General features: G+C 40.3%; 1 protein-coding gene across 1 annotated transcript; it reads right to left on the bottom strand.

The window, feature by feature from the left end:
• Nucleotides 1-17,252: 17,252 nt before the first annotated feature.
• On the bottom strand, nucleotides 17,253-19,239 carry foxb1a (forkhead box B1a). The gene has a single exon (XM_041796230.1). The coding sequence runs from the start codon at nucleotides 18,930-18,932 to the stop codon at nucleotides 17,991-17,993; it is 942 nt and encodes a 313-aa protein (XP_041652164.1). The 5' UTR covers nucleotides 18,933-19,239; the 3' UTR covers nucleotides 17,253-17,990.
• Nucleotides 19,240-21,070: the final 1,831 nt, after the last annotated feature.

The raw sequence follows: 21,070 nt of genomic DNA, 5'->3' as shown, positions 1-21,070 counted from the left end.
CTGCCCATTTTTGCCACTTTTGACCAATTTTAGCTACTTTTAAACCGCTTTTCACTACTTTAGCCACCCTTTTTTGCCACTCTTTGCTCATTTTTGCCTCTGTAACCCATTGTACCTTTTGCCCATCTGGCCACTTTTTAACCAGTTTTTGCCTATTCTCACCTTTTTGTCTCTTTTTGCAATTGATATTCTGCTCCATAATGTAATTTATACAAGACTTCTAGCCACAGATAATTTGCAGTCCTTAAAAATGTTTCCATTCAGCTCCCCTGTGACTCTTTGACTGCTTAGGGGTCATCAGAGTAACTCTGTGACTGTGTTGGCGCTGGGGTCTGTAGCTAAAGGGATTTAAAGCGATAATTTGGAGATTTTTGAAGTTGGGTTATATGAGGTACCTGGCTATAGTAGGCGATGTCGACTTACCTGGTGGTGTAGGTGTGGAAAATACTCTCTCTTTCAGCCCGCCAACTCTCCATCTGTATAAGTTCTGCGGTGTACTTCGGTTCAAATATCCTCTCGTATTCACAGTAAACAGCTTATCATCATCACTGGAGTCAAAATCGCTCATGTTATCTCTGTTTTAGCTTGGTGTGGTGTTATTATCTCACACCGCTGATCAGAGGATATCAGTGCACGGCGGAAGGAGACAAAATGGCAAAAGCTGCATCGCAAAGTAGTGCCTTTTGGGAGTAATGGAGTGCTTTGTATTTTTTCGACACAGCGTACAGGCGAGCCAACATATTTTCTTGGCCTATTTTTACGTAAAACTCGATAAACTACGTGGATAAAACGTTCCCATTTACAGCCATTATGCTGCAGATCTCTCTGAGCTCATAATAACCACAGAGCAACTTTCACAGAAATCACTAGCCAAGTACCCCGTACTTCAAAACTCCCGAAATATCCAGATAAAGTATAAAGGTAACCTAAGTACCACACCATTTTTCCCTCCTCACTTTTTTTATTTTATAACTTGGAGGCCAGATGGAAGCTGTGGGGGGCCTGATGTGGCCCTTGGGCTGCTAGTTGATGATCACTGCTTTAACATCTCTCAGAGTTCAGAGGCTCAAACTGGCAAAGGAGAGGATGGAAATTATCTGCCAGGATACTTCTTGCTTTCTTCTTTGTCTTAGCAGTAAACAGTTGAGACAGGGCTTTCTTTGGTTTTTCCCTCTATTTTGCCTCAATATTCTTAGCAACAATTTTCCACACAATCTTAGAGAGTTTGTTCTTAAATTGAGAGTTCAAGTGGCCATACCAGACAGGAAAACTCAAACAAACAATGGAGAACACAGGGTCAGCAGAAGGCCAGATTCTTTCTGCTTCATTTGAATTTTAATCAGTCTAATGAAAATACGGTATTGCATTCATTCTGTATAGTCACTTTTGCTCATTTCTTGAATCTTGCACAACAGAGCAGAGATTTTTTTGGCGTGGAGGATTAAGATCATCTGTTTCAGCCATTTAATAAGTCCAGTGTAGGTTATTTCGGGGACTATTTCTGTACAAGCTTCCTTACAAAACCTAAATAACAACAAACCCTGCATGTTTGAACACTAGCATTTTCTGCACTAAGCTCTGTTGAGCTTTAAGACTTCATAAACATGATTAAAATAGAAATAGTATGAGAACTTGAGCAGCACAATCAAAATAATTGTCATAAGAAGAAATTTAAAAGTTTTCCAAACTAAGCCTTAGGAGAGAATCCTTCTCTGCCTTGAAACAGCAAGGTGACATTTTACTCCAACTGTTAATTGATGTTCTGCTGATTAAGGCACTTTTTATACACAGGACCAGGGGGCTCTATTTCTGTGAGCTATCAGTTTGCAGGCATATATTGCAGCAGAGTTACAAGGCTGAGCTAAACTGCTAATTTCTCTCTTTTTTGGTATTGCATCAGTTTCTTTTAGGGAAGCTCCAGGGGGAAATGCAATAACAGAAAAGTAGAATTAGCTTTAAAAGATAAGTTATGTATTTGATTGGAGTGAACTTGTATCAAAGGGAGACACTTTCAGCCCATTGGTAAACACTTTGTGTTGGAACTAATAGCTGTGTCTGTTTGTGGTGTATCATTTTGTCAACAAGCTGTTGTACTGTAAAATTGATGATACAAGTTCACTTATAAACAACCCCCATCGTTATTCACGCCACAATATTTGTTAGAGCAAAGCAGACTAATAATTCAAATGTGCAGCATAACTTATTTATGGAAGTGTACAATTGATAAAATGCCAGGAAGGAGTAATCTTTTAAAGCACCTCTTACAAAAACCTCTTTGTCAGAATAATCAACACAATCTGCATAATTTACATTACTTACTTAGATGCATGTACAGCCTGGGCTTAAAGTAAAGAAGTTTGTTTTCTCGTGTTTGTGCCTATTAGCCACAAATTAATTAATCTACCATCCAAAACCCAATTAAGCCACGAGCTATATTAATACATGGCCCGTTTCCCAGAATGCTGAGGAAGTACTGCGGAGGAAGCACCATTATTTTCACAAACATAATCACATTTTGTTGCAACAGTTGCACACATGGAAAAAGGCAGAGTTTAATGTATTCAGAAGGAGCTGTTTGTGTAGAAACCTGAGCAGGGAGATGATTTGAAGTTCATGCAGGCTGATTTATTTTCCTCCACTAGGGGGAGAGGTGCTCCTCACAGGTCTGCAGAGCAATAATATGCAGCTATAAAGTACTGATGAGGCGGCTCAGTGAATACTCATGCAGAGTCCTGCATTAGATTCACTCTCACAACCTTGGTCATCTTATCCAAAATGCTCCCACTGGGGTTTATAGTGCATATATAACGGCCTGTCCCGAGCACCAATCATATAATTACTGAACTGAAGTGTTCATTCAGCTTCTTTCACATCCCTCTATCCATCAGTGAGTTGAATAACTTCAGCTCCTCCATTTAATATTGTTTGTTTTGTTGTTTGTCAACACAACGGCGGAGATGTGCTTTTCTAAAGCTCAGTGTTAAAGAGGCACCCCCGAAGAAGAATACACACTGTGTTGCCATGGCGCCCCATTGATGTGCAAATGTTTTCATTTAAATATTTTTAAGAGGATCAGCTCAGATTACGCCAAAGTTTGACAGAGATAATTCGATGGCTTGTGTAGCAGCTTTGTTTGTGGAGACCATCATTCAGGGCACGTCAGACCACCTTCACAAGCCACATAGGCCTTTTAATGAAGTTTATTTTGAGAAATAGCAGCTTTTCTCATGTTAGGGAACTTAATGATGGTGGTTTTTATTTAGAGTTCATCGTCTCTTAGAAGTTTTACCAAACAGTTAAAGAAACTTTTACTTAACACATCCTCTTATTCCATTTAACACAAAGGCCAGTAAAGTAGCATCTAGCGGATATATTTGCTCTTTTTCTTGCATTATAGATAAATGCACCATGGAGACCCCCCAGTATTTGGGACAAGGGAGAGGAGCTTAAATATTTATGCCTAAGCCTCTGGAGGCCCGCTATTAGTAGTAAAATGTTTTACTTTCTGGGGCTGTCACTCTGCTCCGGCTCCCATTAACAACACGGCTGACAGGGACCTCTGGGTCAAACACTTTGAGGCAACAAAAGGCCCCGATGAAATCACTCAGTGAGACCCAAATTACTTCTGTGTCATTGCTGAACAATATTTTCTCCCCAAAGCATTCCTCCTTCTGTTAACGCCGTGACCCCGTCCGCTGCATATGGAAAGGATTGTTTGTGTATAACACTGGGGGATGGAGATGAGGAGAAGTTCATGGACAATGTTCCCTGGCTGTGTTTCCCCCCACCTCCCTCCACACGCAGCCAGGATCCCCTCCCTCTGTTTTGTTTTGCTTTGTGAGAAAAGTTGATAAAAACAGGTTGTAAATGGAGATGGGCAGTTGGAAATGAACATGTTGGGGTGGAGCAGTGAAGCGGGAAATCCAAATATACAAGCCCTCAAAGAAAAAAATGGCAAAAGCAGAAAGACACAGAAGCCCAGGGGACACTTTGGATGAAGCATTGAAATTCAAAATACAGGAGCAATTCTATAAAAAGTCCAGTTATTTAACACTTAATGCAGCCTATTCTGCATCCTTTTTAGAAACTCAGTTAAAGAAATTTAAATTAAAAAATCAAACACCATATAAATCAATCCTCTGCATCTTTTTTCCTATGACAAACACAATAGATACTAGAAATATCAGATTCTGCAGATATTTAAATAAATGCAAAGCAGAGTTTGCTGCACAAACATGGAGTATAAAGTGTAAATTAAATATTTGATGAAGTCTCTTTTTGTTCTGAAGATTTAAAAAAATATACTCCAGATCTTCAAGGGAGATCCATTCAGATGTATCAACACAAGCATGCAAATCTCTATAAAAAGAAAGATTGACAGTTGCAGCTCGCTTTCACAGACCTAACATTACAAGTGGCACAATCAGATGAGCTGCAAACAGTATCAGAAAAGCCTGCAAAGGAATGAGCAGGCAGGGAAGCTGCTTCAAATCCCCTCTCAGCCCTAAGTGGGTGGTCCTTTCACTGTGGGTAACCGTGCAGTCGCCAGGCATTCGCACGGAGGCTTTTTCAGGAGGAGGACTGGCTCTCCAGACGCAACATTCAGTGTCCCAGGCCCATACATCCACAGAATTAGATTCATGCTACACTGACTTTATTTAAGCTAAGAGTCCTGGCAGTGGCAGCGTTAAATGACAGCCAGTTTTCTCCGGGTCTTTTTCCTCCTGGATTAAAGGATGATTCAGGGGAGGAAGGCAGAATGGCTTAAGAAAGAATTCAGTCAGGGAGAAAGAAGTCCATAGTTTATCTGAGAAAAGTAACTGAGACCTGCAGAGGCTGCCAAAGTGTATTGAGCGCTGCGGACATGTTTGGAGAATGACAGGGAAATATTCTGTGGTGCTCACTCCTCAAATCTCACACAGAAACACTCATACAACAACATAAATAAAGTTTATATCATTGTTACCATCATATCATCCGTTCATGCATAAGCAATGTATTTCAAAATACAGTGCAAAATATCCTGAAATGTCCCCCAAAACTTGTTAAAGTTGAAACTTTTCATTGTTTTTGCATTTAAACATGCACTGTAAGGTCTATGTTAATTCATCGTATCTTCATTCATTTACATGACTGTAAAAAGTTAACAGATTTAAGATTTTTAAGGAATGAAATAACAGGTTTAAAGTGATCAGGTTTAAAGTTATCAGGTTCCTAAATTATCAGGTTTGAAGTGATCAAGCTTAAAGTTTTCAGTTTTCAAATTTATTATGTTTAAAGTTACCAGGTTCCTAAATTATCAGTGTAATGTTATCCGGTTAAAAAAAAAAGGGATGGAAAAAGGTATAGAGTAAGTTATTTATTTTATTTAAATTGCAGTTTGTTGGGAAAAAATAAGCTTTTTATTATGGCTGTCAAGATTAATCAAGTTATTTTAATTTAATCAATTGTGGTTCACAATTAGTGCGCCACATTGTTTAACCGTGAATGATGCTTTATTGTCCCTTTCAAAACACTTTAGCTAAGGCATGTCAGCATCTCCTTCAGGTCACAGTGATGTAAAATAAATCCCACACTGCTCCTTAATATCTCATTTTGCTTTTACTTTTTAAAAAGTGGATCATTCAAAAGTCATCTGAACCTTTTTTTTCTCTCTTATTTCATTTTCAATCCATAACAAGTCCCTTTTCCACAGTTAAGTTCATGTTAAAATCTTCAGGATAAATTCTGTATCCAATCAGGAGGTTAATTACCCCTAGTTTAAGAGAGTAGAAAATTTAAAAAATGACACAAAAACAGATTAAAATGCAACATGATGGAATTAAAAAGGCCATAGAAAGGGTGTGATTAATCATGATTAATTTCAGAAATTCTGAGATTAAGCGTGATTAAAACTTTCATCTTTTGACAGCACTACATCTTATTGTTTTGAAGCCAAACACATTTTAATGACTTGCAAATGTTCTAAATGGCTGCAAGCTATAAAGAATTGGATTAGGGTGCAGGTTTGTTGATGTACTTTTTTTGTCAGTTACAGAAAAAAAACAATCATTAAATCTTTTCCTGCAGAAATGACCCAAAATTAAGAGGAATGAAAAACTTCCATCATTATGTTTAGATCATGTCAGGGGCTCTTCTAATGGTCAATATTTAAGTGCCTCCCAAGCTTTAGAATAAAAGCCAGTGATCCTCCACGCCAAGCTCATGAGAACTGTTTAAGTTGGCCCCGCATGTCATACATTTGAATGATTTCAAAGAGAGCCCCAATTAAAAGCTACAAACATGCCTTTGGAATGCGAACTAACACAATTAAAAGTGCTTCATGAGTGTATTAGAGGAATAAGTTGTGAATTAGCACTTTGAATACACAAGGCTGTTTTCATTCCCTGACCCTTTTCACTCATTCAAGCAGTGGAGGGAGAGGGGTCTTTTTGAAGTCAGCCAGTCCTCTTTCTTTCCCTCTCTCTCTCCCAGCAAAAGAAGATTGAGTCAGTCTAATCTGCTCCTTGTACATTTGAATGTCTTCTGCAAAGAGCTCATCCCAGCCGCTTGATAAAGGCCCAGGTGCAGAGACAGTGGCCGTGCCTAACTTCGTCTCAGTGGGGGCTGTAAATCACAGGGAGTGGGGAGGGAGGGGGGCCCACCTCTTTGAAGATACAAGCTTGCTTTCCCGGCTGATTTGTGGCCAGAAGGGCAAGCCCCTTTTCCAGCCCTGCACGATGCTTCAGCCACACCAGAGGAGGGACTCAGGGGGGAGGCAGACTCATAACTCGCTGATATGCTCGAGGACCCTCAATCAGGCTGCACAACACACACTTCATGCGGTGAGGAGCAGGGCTTGACACTGTCAAAGGTCAAGTGGAGGGAGACCGCGGTGACATGGTGGGGAAAATCAGTTGGAAAATCATGTGCAAACAAAAATATTTACTTTCCTCTCATGAGAAACATCAGTAATGACTGTTTAGGGAGTTTTTAAGCCAGTGTTAGGTCTGCTGATGGCAGCGTGAGGAGCTTTGAAGACACAAGTCATAACTCTTTGTACATGTCTCACATTAATGACTAAAACATTAACACAAGCTGTGAATCTAGCACGACCTTTGCTCTATTCACTGACTTGAGATAGTTAACACGTGAATCGTAAATAAAGCTTTTAAACTGCTGCAGGGCACAGACAAGGTGCCAATCATTCTGCGTCTTCTGTAAAAGGTGTTCATCAGCAAACAGGTATGGACAAACGACAGCAGAACAAGCTGTGTTGAAAGAAAAGTATTCCAAAGATTTGACTTGTTACAAAGACCGTTGTCAAATCTGCAGTCCTTAATGCATTTTAAAGTGGGCTTTTTTTGGCCTTTAATTATTGTGGAAGACAGTGGAAAAAATTAGAAACAGGGTTGAGAGAGTGGAGGAGAGGCATGCCAGACAGGAGCCACAAGCAAAACTTGAAACCGGGCACATGGGGCACAAAGCCGCCCATAAGGGGGCATAGAGGGGAGAAATACTTTTTCTTTGACTAAACCACTTAGAAAGTAATGTCAGACTTCATAGCTAAGCCATGATGTACACAAAATTAAGGAGAAAAGAGGATAAAGTTGAAGGAACTGAAATAACTTTAAGGGAAAATCAAAATAATTGCAAAATAAATGGAGAAACTGTCAAAAATGAGTCAAAAGTCTTAAAAATGGCAGTGGTTAAAGTGGCAAAAATTGACTAAATGAGGAAAAAATGGGATAAAGCAGCAAATAAGGGTTAAAAAAGGGGCAAAATTGGCAGGAAAATGGTGAAAAGCGGTTAAAAGTGGCATAAGTAAATAATTTGTGCATCAGAACCCTTTAATAGCTTGACACATTTTCACTTTCGAAATGAGCTAACCGTTAGCCAGGATGCTTACACCAATGCGACTGATTCAACACACACATATTGGTATCATCAGCAGGGGAGAGCCCGTCTTCTGGGTTTTCAGGGTCCCAGTCAATTCTGTGGGTAAGCCCGATGTGGCTTTTGAAGTTTTGATAATCCAGAGTATCAAATAATACTAAAGCTTAAAAAAAAAAAACTTTTTTTCATAAGACAGGTGCATGGGAGTAAACCCCGAAATTCACATACACATTTGCAACTTTTCTGTCCAGAAATTGGCAAAGAAAAAGACCTCTATAAAATTTTATTTTTTACCAGTATCATATTAAAGGTTAAAATTCAGGCATCGTGATAACCCCAATTGTTTTACCAAGTAAACTTCAATATCATCTGCAAAGAACTTTTATATATTTTCTCCGTCAACTCCAGGCTCTAGAAAAAGGGCCAAAAGCAGTAATGCATGACAAACACAGACACACACTGGCTGGTCTGCTTTCATTTGTCCTCTACAGTGCCATCTAATGATGCCAAAGAAAAGAAATTAGCGGACTGTTGCGCGCTCCCTTTGACTGAGTCATTAAGGTGGGCAATGCAGAGCTAAAGCTGAAGCTCTGTGAAGCTCGCTGTGTCACACAGTGAGTGCATTCCTCTGTTTGTTATTTAGATCCTTATTTACACTTGTTGTCAGTGACAGGCTGGAAGCACAGCAGTGGCTTCCTCTACAGGCGGGATAACAATGAGCAGCCCAGCGAGGCATTTAGCCCTGCCCTGCCCCAGACTTTCCCTCCACACACAAATATACCTGACGAGTTGTAGGGACTTGGATTTGATCCCAAGTCTAAAATGCAATCAAAAGAAATTTTAATTTCTGCATCAGGTGCACCAAACCTCACAGGTCAGCTTTAACAGTGACCAAAGTAAAAGTGGCTCCATCCTCATGTCTGCTCTACTTTAATGTTTGCAGAAAAAAAAGATGGAAGCAGAGAGCAAGTGATGTTTCATTTGTGGTTCTTAAAGTGCTGCCCTGGCTCTTTCATCATGTTTCATCATTCTGCGCTTTTGCTAATGAATTTAATGAGCCAAAAAAGGACAAAAAAGAGACAAGAGCACCACTTTTCCAATGCATCATCACAAAAGCTAGAACTTTTCTTTCACACCATTTTGGGAACTCAACTCTGTACAAAGGCGGTATTTGGAAAACAAAGACCCTGCCAAGTTAGATCAATGTTTTGCATATTTTAAAAAAAGTCTTAACCAACTTGTCAATGTGAGGTAAAATAATTGTGGCTAGAGGAAGCACAGAACCTTGAAAGCTTGTTTAATGACAGTATATTACATCATTCATAAAGAACCCTGTTTCCCAAGAGTATTGGTGACTCTTATCGTCACTATAATTTGGTTTAATGAAGTGTGAGGAGAGCACACAAAAAAATCAGAGATTAAAATCAGTGTTATCTGAGCCTCGTACGGGTGTGTGCGCCCATTGTGACCTTATTGTGCGGTGACTTCCTGAGAAGACAAGCGGTGTGTTTCGGAGGTATCAGCAGCTGTGTGCTGCTACGTGCTCCTCTGATCCAGGCAACCATTGACTTCCTGAGATTTGAATTAATTACTTGCTTCACAAGAGAAACTGGATTGCAGTGGAACCCCCCTAAGAAGTCCACTCATTCTTCGGAAACTGCCCCATGGACTTGCAGATGGTTTCACTGAGATGTGCTTTCCCATAGAGAACAATTATACAGGGGATTGTGGTGCTGGTATAAACCTGGAGCACACAGTCTCCATTCTGAACATTTCAAAACAGCCATAGGGGAGGTTTGTGACTTAACATAAATTAGACCACCAGGGAATGGGGGAGCTCTGAAGTGGCGGAAGGGGCAATATCGCAGATAAATGCACTGTGCTGAGAGCTTCTGTAACAAAGAAGAAGAAGAAAAATGCACTTTGACACCATGGAATCAGATGATAACCAGATTAAAGCCCATTCAATGTTTGATAACCTCTATCACTACAACCTGTTCTGCAAACACATGTTTTCAGCCAGAGAAAAGCAACAATTAGGAGAGCAATTAAAGATGAGAAGAAACAATTAAACTTGCAAGGCCTGAAAGGGATTACGTTGCTTCTCCGTTTGTATTCTGCTTACTTTCAATTGGCTCCAGCTCTTGTGTTTGGTCTCGCCAGTGCCAGCAGACCCCGGTGACGAGTACTCTTCAGCTGTGATGAAGGATCCAGGAACGCAGAGGTTACCAGTGGCTGCTAATTAACCTCACATTGTGTCTGCTAACAAAGAAACAAAGGAACAAAGTGGAATTTCAATGCAGGAGATTATCACAATCACAATGAGCGTAGTGCCGGATCATGCACTTGATAGGGATTTTCACACTGGCCACGACAACATGAGATCACATCAAAGACACAGATGAAGTTACATTAACAGAACAATGCAGCTTATTGTGATGCAACAACAAGCAGCCATCTGGGCCTGAGAGGAAACGGCGCAGAGCGTGCAGAAAGACCAATACGTCCTTCATTCTACAACTTCTGCAAGATTGTAACTGAAGTTTATTGGGGCTTTGTTCTGTCCGAGAAGAGCTAGCATCCTTCCTCAAACACATCCAGACAAAGAGGAAACGGGCTGTGTGTTCTTTCGCTGCTTATTGTTGCCTCTTCTTTCTGTCCCACTGGCTGAACGGCAATTACTGCTGACTTCCTATCCAGCAAGGAGTCCGGGCCCCGTTGAGGGTGCCCTGACCCTGCTGTATCCAGAGGGGAGAGACGGGAGCTGTCAAAACTCACACCTCTCCCGAGAGTGCTACTCCAGCTGCCGCCCCCACGGGGCTCGCTGCACACTCCTGCTAATCAGCTCCATCTCATCTCTGGAAGGAACTGGCCCCGAGTGGATGCAGGCCCCCATGTTCTCACCTCTGCTATCTGGTGCACCTTTGAAGTCCTGTGTAAGTGTTAGTTTATGGCTGGAGAGGGGACGATAAGATCCCAAGGAGAGGTGATAAATGAGCTTTTCGTCCCACATTTAAAAGGGGAAATAGCAGGCTGCTAAAATCCACAGATTCTGTTACAGTTGTAACACCTAGCAGCTAAAGCACTTGAGAACAGAAAACATTGCAGTGTCAAATCTGTTAAGTACCTTCATTAAAGCTGCTTGTTTGTATTTAGCCGCCTTCCCACACTGAGCTTCAGCATTTGGTTGGAGTCTTTGCTGTGAGACTTTGCTCTATTAAAAAAGATGAGAGAAATATCCAAAAATGTAAAAGTGGATCAGATTTACAAGATGGGACAAGCAAACAGTGAGGACACGCCCTGCACAGACATGCAAAATTAAACACAGGGCTGCAAAACAGACTCATCTGCAACTAAAATGAAGGAATAACCCTCAAACTAACCTAACCTTTTTGATTTGACCCATAGTTCAAAGTCACTTTTACACTGAATTCAAGAAGAGCATGTGAGACAAATGTCAGATATAATGGTTGCAGGTTGAGTTTGACAGGACTGGAGCCTGAAGTTTGATGAATCTGTTGCTTATCTGTCTCACCTTGTCTCGACCCGCCTGACACTCAAACACCAATAACAAGAGATCCATCTGCATACAAGGCACTGCAGTTAGTGTTGCATCACATTTTGTTTCCCGAGAACTGGTAGCTTAACTGGTTTCTTGTGTAAAGGACAATGCATCTTATTTTTTTTTATCAAAACAAACTTGTATCATGTGGGAGAAACTTCACTGAAAAAAGGCTAAAAGACAGGGATGTCAAAAGTAGCAGGCGAGGGATTGCTGTTTGCAAGTTTTACATTAAAAATTACACTTAAAATTCCAGTGATTCCTGTATACTATTGTTTCTTCCTATAAGAACCTTGTTTTCCTGCTGCAATGCCGCAGTAGCTCTCATTTGCACCTCACACACTCTGTCTGTGACAATAAGCATCCTTATCTCGAATAACAATTATCACCCCATTTCCTGGAACCAGCAGATTTTTTTGTCACCCCCAGTGTCGTGAAATAGTAATCTTTCTGATTCCTGACTTCTTCTGCATATTAATCACACTTAAATGTTTCAGATCATCAAAAAAATTAATATCTCACAAAGACAACCCAAGGAAATACAAATGCAGTTTCTCAAATTATGATTTTATTTTTTTTGGGGGGGGCTATCTGGCCCTTTGAGTAAAAGTAATTGCCCCCCTTGCTAAATCATAAGTTAACTGTGATGAACCACAGTTTTTGGAAAGCTGAGTTCAATCTCCCTGGCCACATCCAGGCCTGATTTGTTGAACCAAGAAATCCCTTAAATAGAAGCTGTCAGACAAAGTGAAGTAGGCTACAAGATCTCAAAAAGAAACGCATCATGCCACAATCTTAAGAAATTCAAAAACAAATGAGAAACATAGTGATTAAAATCTGTCAGTCTAGAAAAGGTTACTAAGCCATTTCCAAGGCTTTGGGACTCCAGAAAACCACAGTCAGAGCCATCATCCACAAATGGAAAAAACTAGGAACAGTGGTGAACCATCCCAGGAGTGGTCGGCCAACCAAAACGACTCCAAGAGTGCAACAATGACAAAATATTCTGTGGATTGACGAGACAAAAATTGAACTTTACATCTGCCATAAAAATAACACAGCATTTGATAAAAATAACATCATGCCAACAGTCAAACATGGTGGTGTCAGTGTGATGGTCTGGGGCTGCTTTGCTGCTTAAGGACCTGGACCACTTGCTGTGATTGATGCAACAATGAAGTCTGCTGTCTACCAGAAAATCCTGAAGGCGAATATCTGGCCATCAGTTCGTGCCCTCAAGCTCAAGCGCTCTTGGGTTATTCAGCAGGACAACAACCCGAAACATACCAGCAAGTCCAACTCTGCATGGCTTAAGAAAAACAAAATTAAGGTTTTGGAGTGGCCCAGTCAAAGTCTGGACTTAAATCCAATTGAGATGCTGTGGTGTGCCCTTTACTGGGTAGTTCATGCTTTAAAACCCTCCAACATGTCTGAGTTAAAACAATCTTGTGAAGAAGAGCGTGCCAAAAATTCCTCCACAGTGATGTGAAAGACTCACCTCCAGTTATCACAAACATTTGATTTCAGTTATTGCTGCCAAGGGTGGCACCAGTTATTAGGTTCAGGGGGCAATTATTTTTTTACACAGGGCCAGATAGGTTTGGATAAATAAATAAAAGCATCATTTAGAAACAGCATTTTTTATTAACTTGGTTTGTCTTTGTGAGATATTAAAATTGGTTTGATGATCCAAAACATTTAAGTGTGATAAATGAGCAAAAAAATCAAGAATCAGAGAGGGGGCATACTTTTTCACGGCATTGTAAACTTCCATCACAAATCCACCGCTCTTGCAAATGTATTCACTAATTTCTCTGACAAGCCTGGAAATGAACCTTTAAATTTCTCCCCATAAAAAAAAGTTTCAGCACAGGTTTTAAAACCAGGATCTACGTCCTGCTGTAACGTCTACACAGCCACTGTCTGTTGCAGCTCGCTGGAATTTTGTGCCGCTGCCACCCGCTGACATAATTTGTTTCACAGTCACCACCCAGCAGCATGAATCAGATGTTGACACTCTAATTTCATGCACACATGGGTGTTTGGCTGAGCCAGCCTTGAATGCTGCTGCTGCATTCCCCTGCAGTCCCTGCAGCTGCCCACTATACCTGACATCTGACCTCAGACACGGCCATGTAATGTATTTAGCCTGAGAGTCACATGTTATGACTAATGACTTAAACACACAGAGTTATGACCAAGCTGATGTGGGACAATATCCCTCATTTTTAAAGATTTGTGGTTTCTGATTTTGGGGGAAAAATATGTTAAAAATGGTATGGATTTAATGAAAAAAGTTTAATTCTATAAAATGTTTAAATTGTTTCCAGCAGCTCCTTTCCAACCCTTTAGCAGAACACCACATTCTGTCTATTTAGCACTAAAATAAATCTGTTTACCATGGCCCAAAGCTCCATCTAAAAATATTTGTTTTACTTTGTTGTTTTTCTAAAAACTACACATACTTGCAGGAAATAATCAAATATAGCCACTGGCCATGTTTCAAAATGTCAAGATCCTGTCAGGGATTGACACATTTGCAGGGTAGAATTAATGCAGGTTTTTGTCTATCGCTGATTATTTGGCTTCTACTTCGAAAAGTCAGCACTGACAGTCTGCTACCTGTCCTCATTCTGTCAGTTAAGAGAAACTATTTTCAACAGCAGTGACCACAAGGATAACTGTGATCACGTATGAGATTTAGAAAGAAAGAAAGAGACCCCCCCCACCACAAATCTGACAGCTTCTCTTCTGAGTGAGCATAAATCCACAAGATAAACTCATAAACAAATAAGATGTGTGTGTGCAGAGCAGGCTGGCTAACGGTCGTTTTTAAAATTTATTTATTTATATATTTATCCATGTATTTATTTTTATGAAACACTTGCTTCCTCTTGACAAATATCCAAACAATAAACACACAGTAAATAACAGCAGCCTGTCCGTATCACTTCCCTACTTGAGGTTAAGTTGAGTTTATTGCGGAGGCCACTGCCTGCATGCATTAAGCAAATCATAAATTATACATGCTAATTACCCAAGGCCTCCACTTTAATGAATTATTTTAATTAAACTACAACATTGAGGGTTTGCATGTGGTCTATATTTCATCCCCTGCCTGAGATGACCTTCTTCTTTGTCTAAGTGGAACATAGTGGGGAGAACAAGGACGATGAAGACGTGGATTATGGAGCTGAGTTCATGATGCTGCTGAGCTGAGGGAGAAAAGAATGTGTGTAGTGCAGACCGAAACAGCGAGAACTGATTCTTTTTAAGGTACAGACTCCCATAATGCCATCTTTTTCTCTGGTGTTTGACTGAAAATAGATCTGAGTTTGACCAACAGGTGATATCATCATCTAATAATAATCCTCTCTATATCAGCAGGTGGATGTGCTTGGTGGCGGAATGAAATTGATGCAACACAACAGGTAAACATTTGCTTTTGACAGAGACTCATGCCATGCTGTTTGCCACTGATGTTGGTCAAAGGGCCGATAGTGATGATGAGCCGATGTGTCTGTGCATCTATAAGGGCAAAGAAAGGTGAAAGTTTACACTTGGGGTTAAGTGTGCTGATTAAATGAGTAATTTGTTTTGGAATAGTCCTTTATTTTTGAATGAAATGTGTTTTTTAGAATATGATTGCAATTTCATTAATGTTGAGTGACACAAATGATTATTTAAAGTCAAGTTTTTTATTTAATCTTATTTGATCTTTTTATTTATTCATATATCAGCCACCTGCTTCATGGCATAATGCATGAATTGGCATTATTAAAAAAAAAAAAAGTAAATACCAAAGGGGATTTTATTCCGTTATTATTCAGTTCATGCCATACTGTATGGATGATATAAAAGATTATTTTTGTCGGATTTTAATTTTAATCAATTGAATCTATGTTTTTTTCTCAACGATCCGTCACCTGCTTCATCACAGGGGTAAATTAGCATGATTCAAAAATGTAAAAAATAAATTAAAAATAGAGGATTTATTATATATATATTCATTTATATATATTCATTTATTTATTGGCGATGGAAATTGTCTTATCTTATATATATATATATATATATATATATATATATATATATATATATATATATATATATATAAGATTTGGGAATTTACTGTTATTGCATTTTTTCCCCCAATAATGCAATTGCAATTTAATATGTGATGACTGTATTATTGAAATGATGAAATGATGATTTTATTTCTTCTTTTGTTTTAATACAAACATTCAAAAATAAGGAAAATAGGATTTTGTAAAATATTTTAAGAAAATCACACTTGAATGTTTGCATGATGTGTAGAGCATAACATATCTACTGCAAAAAAAAAGCCATTAGTTTTTTTATTTTGACACATTTCATGTCAAATAAATATTGCACCATCTATGATTTGTAAATTGTAGTGGCACATATTAAGATTTCATTTAAATTTAGATTAATTGCCCAGCCCTAGTAAAAACATACTTATCAATTAACAAAAAGGTTGCACAGAGGTAACCAAAAAGCTAAAATGACGCACGTTTTGCATGCAGAATTTTAGTTTAGTGAAATACTAGGTAAAAGAAAAATGTGCAGTCAAAACTCTCCTTATGTTTGGTTTTATTTTGTTGCATTTTAACAGGTGGATTTAGATTTCAACTGGCCCATGATAATAATATTTTTGTTTTTATTCTAATAGTGATTACCAGCCAGGAAAAATGTGTTTGAAAATTAAAGCTTGTAATCTGGCCTTTCAGTTTCGATACATTTAATCATGCAGAGTCAGAATTAATGTTACACACACACACAAACACACACACATGCCACAAAGTGGGGAGGAAAGAAAAAAAACTAACACTGTTGTCCAAACAGTCCGTGGGGGAGGGGTGGATTTAAATTCCAAAAGGGTCTTGCAGCTCGTTTCCTAGTTCCCCAGTCAGCAATGTGTTTGTGAAAAATCAGTCTTTTTGTCTCGCTGAAAAAAGGCTAAATCTACATTGGTGGCCCAGTCTAACTTTGCTATTCTTTGCACTTTCAATTCAAGTGAATGAGGGAGAATGAAGTGGCCCGAGAGCCTTTATTTGATCTACTCGATAGCATAAAGTGACGGAATTCTAATGTATTTGTTTAATACCCCGAGATGGGCTGCTGCTTTCTATGGTGGAGGCAGAGAACCAGTTATTTTTAAGGTATCCTGAATCCAAACGAATAAATAGATAAATAAAATCCGCCTCTATTGCGGATGGTTCCGTTTGCGTTTTTAAACCTGTTGCTTTAGGGAATTAAAATCGAGCCTTCCACAACTGTACAGTGATATTTATTAAACCTTCCTTTATAAAAAGCAACAATATCCATGTGTGTGCAGCTTCTTTAAATGTTGATTGTTGGGATTAATTGTGTTTAGCCAGCAGGCTGATGAATGAGCTCGGTTGTCTGCTGTGACCGTGGCATCGCAGCTCCATGCATCCTAATGCTCTGCAGCAGCGCGTCTGCGCACAGCAGCGCCTCAACCTTCCAAACATACAGCTTTAAGAGCAAAACCTCTACAATAATTATTATTTTTTTAAAGTTAAAAATGTGTTTATCCCCCTTTCAGTAAATAAAACCAACGCTACAACAATAAAAAAAAGTGTCCTCTCCCTTCATTGACTCTGCAGAAACATTTGTGATTGTTTACTTCACTTTTAATGAGAAAATAATTCGATGACCAGCTGTTTTTTTTTTAAATCAAATTCATTGCAGACTGTTGCACATTTTTCCAAAGCACGCATGCTTGCAAAAAAAAAATAAGAAACAAATAAAAACAACCCAACAACAATAACAGCAACAATAACAGCACAAATCGTTTTAAATGCATGCTTTTGCCTAAAAAAAGAGTACAAATTTACATCATTTGATACACATGGTCACCACAGCCTTTAAATTAAATGCTTCACAGAACATTTTCTGGAAAATAGATATCTAAAACATAAAACTAAAAAGTGCGTTTTACAACATTTCAGTATCAGTTATTTGCAAATATTCACATCTTGCATCTCGAGGACGCCTCACATTATTTTTCCAAGTAGAAAAGATTTCAGTCTGCTCTCTTATTCTTTATTTTACAGGGATGTAAGAACAAATGTAATCCTATTCCTATTTGGTATTCCCTCCTCCATGATTCCAGTATTCATTGACATTACAGTGGTCACACAGAAACGGTGCAAAAAATTGGATCAAACTGAAAGACAAAAATGTGCCAAACAGAGTGGATGGATGGTGCCAAAACAAACTTCCTCTGTGGCTCCACTCCCAACACTCACATGTCACAAAAACGGAAAAATAGAACTATCAAATAATTTATTTTTTTCAAGAGCAATACTCGCTGTGCGATTCTGTGCTGGATTTCTATGACACGATTTTTTTTTTAAAGCGACACATTCAACACATACACAAATAAATCGATATGCAACTGCAACTCGCCTTGATAGTTTCCGACGACAGAAAATATAAACTTTGGGATCGATAAAGAGGGCCTGGGAGCCAGCCAGCAGTTCTTCTTTAATATCAGTTCATGTGGTCAGTGCACGGCCACAGACTGCAGTGTGGACGGGCTCGTCAGAGTCTCGCTCGGGGTCGCTGGGCTGCTTTGGCTGGTCGCTGTCTGTGGGGACGTCGGGCTCAGAGACTGTGGAGAGTTTGATAGAAACGCGGGAATGTGTGGAGGTAACGCCGAGAAGCCCGCCATGGAGGTCGGGGTGGGTTTGATGGGCACCGGGATGGCGGGTAAGGACTGTCCGCCGTGGCACAGGGACTTGATGGGCATGCCGTACGCGCTGTAGTCGCTGCTCGCCATGGAGATCGGAGCGGCTGTGTCAATCACGCTGGTGTTGTACATGTGGGGCCATGCTGTGGTCAGCTGGTTGTGCAGCGGGTACCCGGCAGACATGGACTGCATGGTGGAGAAGGCCAGGCTGCCTGGGACTTTGTACTCTCTCGCGATGATGTTCTCGATGGCGAACGGGTGCTTGAAAGTTGACGTCTGAGTCACTCCGAGGTTGTACGTTGACATCTGGGGCAGGTGCGTGCCGGTGGCTGCCAGGGCGCTCAGCCTCAGCTTGGCTTGCTGCTGGAGGTAATGTGCAGCATCCGACTGCTTACTGGGGGCCAAATGATCGGACGAAGTTAACACTTTGAACCTTTTTCGGCGTCTCAGGAAACTTCCATTCTCAAACATGTCCCCGCAGTTAGGATGCAGAGCCCAGAAGCTGCCCTTACCTGGCTGATCGGGGCGCCGCGGGATTTTAATGAAACAGTCGTTGAAGGACAAATTGTGGCGCAGGGAGTTCTGCCACCTTTGAGTGTTTTCTCTGTAGTATGGGAATCTATCCATGATGAACTTGTAAATTTCACTGAGAGGCAGCATCTTCTCCGGGCAGCTCTGGATCGCCATGGCAGTGAGGGAGATGTAGGAGTACGGAGGCTTCTGGTCGCTGTACGTGTTTCTCCCCGGACGAGGCATCCTCGATATTTTCAGAAAAAAAAAAAATCAATAAAAGTAGTCCCTCTTTAATTCCTATGCGAAGGCTTCTCGCTCTTCATGAAAACAACCGCTGAGGAAAGTTTAAAAGCAGGCAAAGCTGGAGTTGCGTCGTGCGTAAAGGAGCCAGGGTGTGCGTCTCTGTGCGCTGTGCAGGCGGGCGGGCGGTGCACATTTATGGAGTGACGGCTGCTGTAAGTCTTTCTCGCAAAGTAAGTCAGCTTGTCCCGCTAGCAGAGCTGAATAGACTTCATTTGGCGTCCTCGGTAAGACGAGCTAAGTGGCTGCCTCCATGGCCTTCCTCTAACCATCTGATAGTTTTATGTAGTGACATGAGCAGAAAAGACCCCTGTAGAGGCGCTCCATTAATGTGCCACCTCTTTGCTATCACATGACAATTGCCATGGGAGGAGGGGGGGCTGGGAAGAAGGCATAATCTGGTTTCATTTACACCTATTTACATGGACACCTTGGGCCAATGGAAATCATTTCCATTTGAAGACAGAAAAAGGGGTGAAAAGGCTCGGCAACCGGAATTGAACTGCGATGGCACTCAGTGTGTGAAGGTATGCGCTCATGCTTCTTCAGCGGACTTTACGCTTACAATTCAGGACTAGATATGGAAAATTAATCGGTTAAAATTTTATTTGTGATTTAATAAAATCGCTCATAAATACGGCTCTAACTGTTTTGCATTCTAGTGAGGGAAATTTGCGCATAGATGTATTTTTTTCAGGGATGTCGGGTTTTCAAAAATGTTCTGCATGCTCTGAATTATATTGTATATAAGAATAACCAAGATCATAAAAGATAACTTGCATTTTTTGGCGAAGAATAATTCACTATGAACGAGTTTGTTGCTGAGCAATTATTAGTTTAATCTCAGCTGATTTGTCCCCGAGCTGAGCTGAGCTGAGGAAGTAACGATATGAAAACATCAACACAATGCAAACAACGTTATTCAAACTGAAACTTCATGAGGCGACCAGGTCTATTGTGTTTATGTAAAGAAGATTCCAGAGCACTTCACAAATGCAAATAAACCCTTGAGGATGGTGTGCTGAAAACTGTATAAAATATCCATAAGTCAATTATATGAATGTGAAAACCAAATGGGAAGCCTATTTTGAGCTATTGCTATTCAAGCTTTTGGCCAGGGCCACCTTTCCGCTTGGAGGGTTTGCAATGCCAGGGACCACACACACGCACACGCAGATTTCCTCATAATTTATGCTAATTTCCCCCCATAAATCCACAATGCACCCCATCACCAGTCTGACGGATTACGAAAAGAATCGCATTGCGGGGGGACACCGAGCTATTTTCACCCAGAAACAGGGGCAGGCTGCAGAGAGTTCTCTCTTTAACACACCAAGATCAGAAGAGATAGATGCTGTCTCAGTGCCCAAATTACGCACAACAGTTTAATGACATTTTGGACTTTTTTATCACCTTAAATAAATTAAGAAAGTTTTTTTTGTTGGTGTGTATAGCCTTTTTGTCCCCGCAGTGCCTTTTAACACCTGTCATCTCACATTAATGTTCAGCTCTAAAGGTTTAGTCCAAGAGGAAGTGGCCCAGTCGAGCCGGATAATGACAACACACTGCCAAGTGCCAAACGTCTTCTGACATCTACCCTATTCACCAATCCATCCATTCATTCATATAAATCTTATGATTGGTTCTCACTGAAGACAAAGAGGTCAGATTAGATCTGAATTGTGACTGACAGAACTTTTTACTCGAATTATGATTGTGAAATGTGCGCAAATAAAAATGCACTTTTACACACGACTTCAATTTTTCGTTTTGCAAGAAATAATTTGTCCTGTTTATTTGTTTAAACCAGTTGAAGTGTTGCAAGTTAACCTGCAACTCTTGCATTAACCAGCCACACGGCAGTGAGTTTTTTCTCTCCTCTCACAGAGGCGGTGTGGCTTTTAGAGCTGCAGGGTTATGGGATATTGGTAGGCCCTTTTGTCTCCGTCCAATGCACACAGTGAAAATACCACCATGACTCTGAATCTGAATAGGGTTTTTAGCTGCTCCCAAACTCCGGAGTTCAAGCAGCAGTAGATCAAGTCTGCACTATGTTTGGTCATTTGTAGAAGCGCGGACAA

The sequence above is a fragment of the Cheilinus undulatus genome, linkage group 9 (genome assembly GCF_018320785.1).
Source record: "Cheilinus undulatus linkage group 9, ASM1832078v1, whole genome shotgun sequence".
NCBI lineage: Eukaryota > Metazoa > Chordata > Actinopteri > Labriformes > Labridae > Cheilinus > Cheilinus undulatus.
The sequence above is the reverse complement of the archived record's forward strand: the minus strand, read 5'-3'. Positions and strand labels throughout refer to the sequence as shown.

What these genes read in the sequence shown, in the direction of transcription:
- foxb1a (XM_041796230.1), bottom strand. Translation starts at nt 18,932, where the DNA reads ATGCCTCGTCCGGGGAGAAACACGTACAGCGACCAGAAGCCTCCGTAC.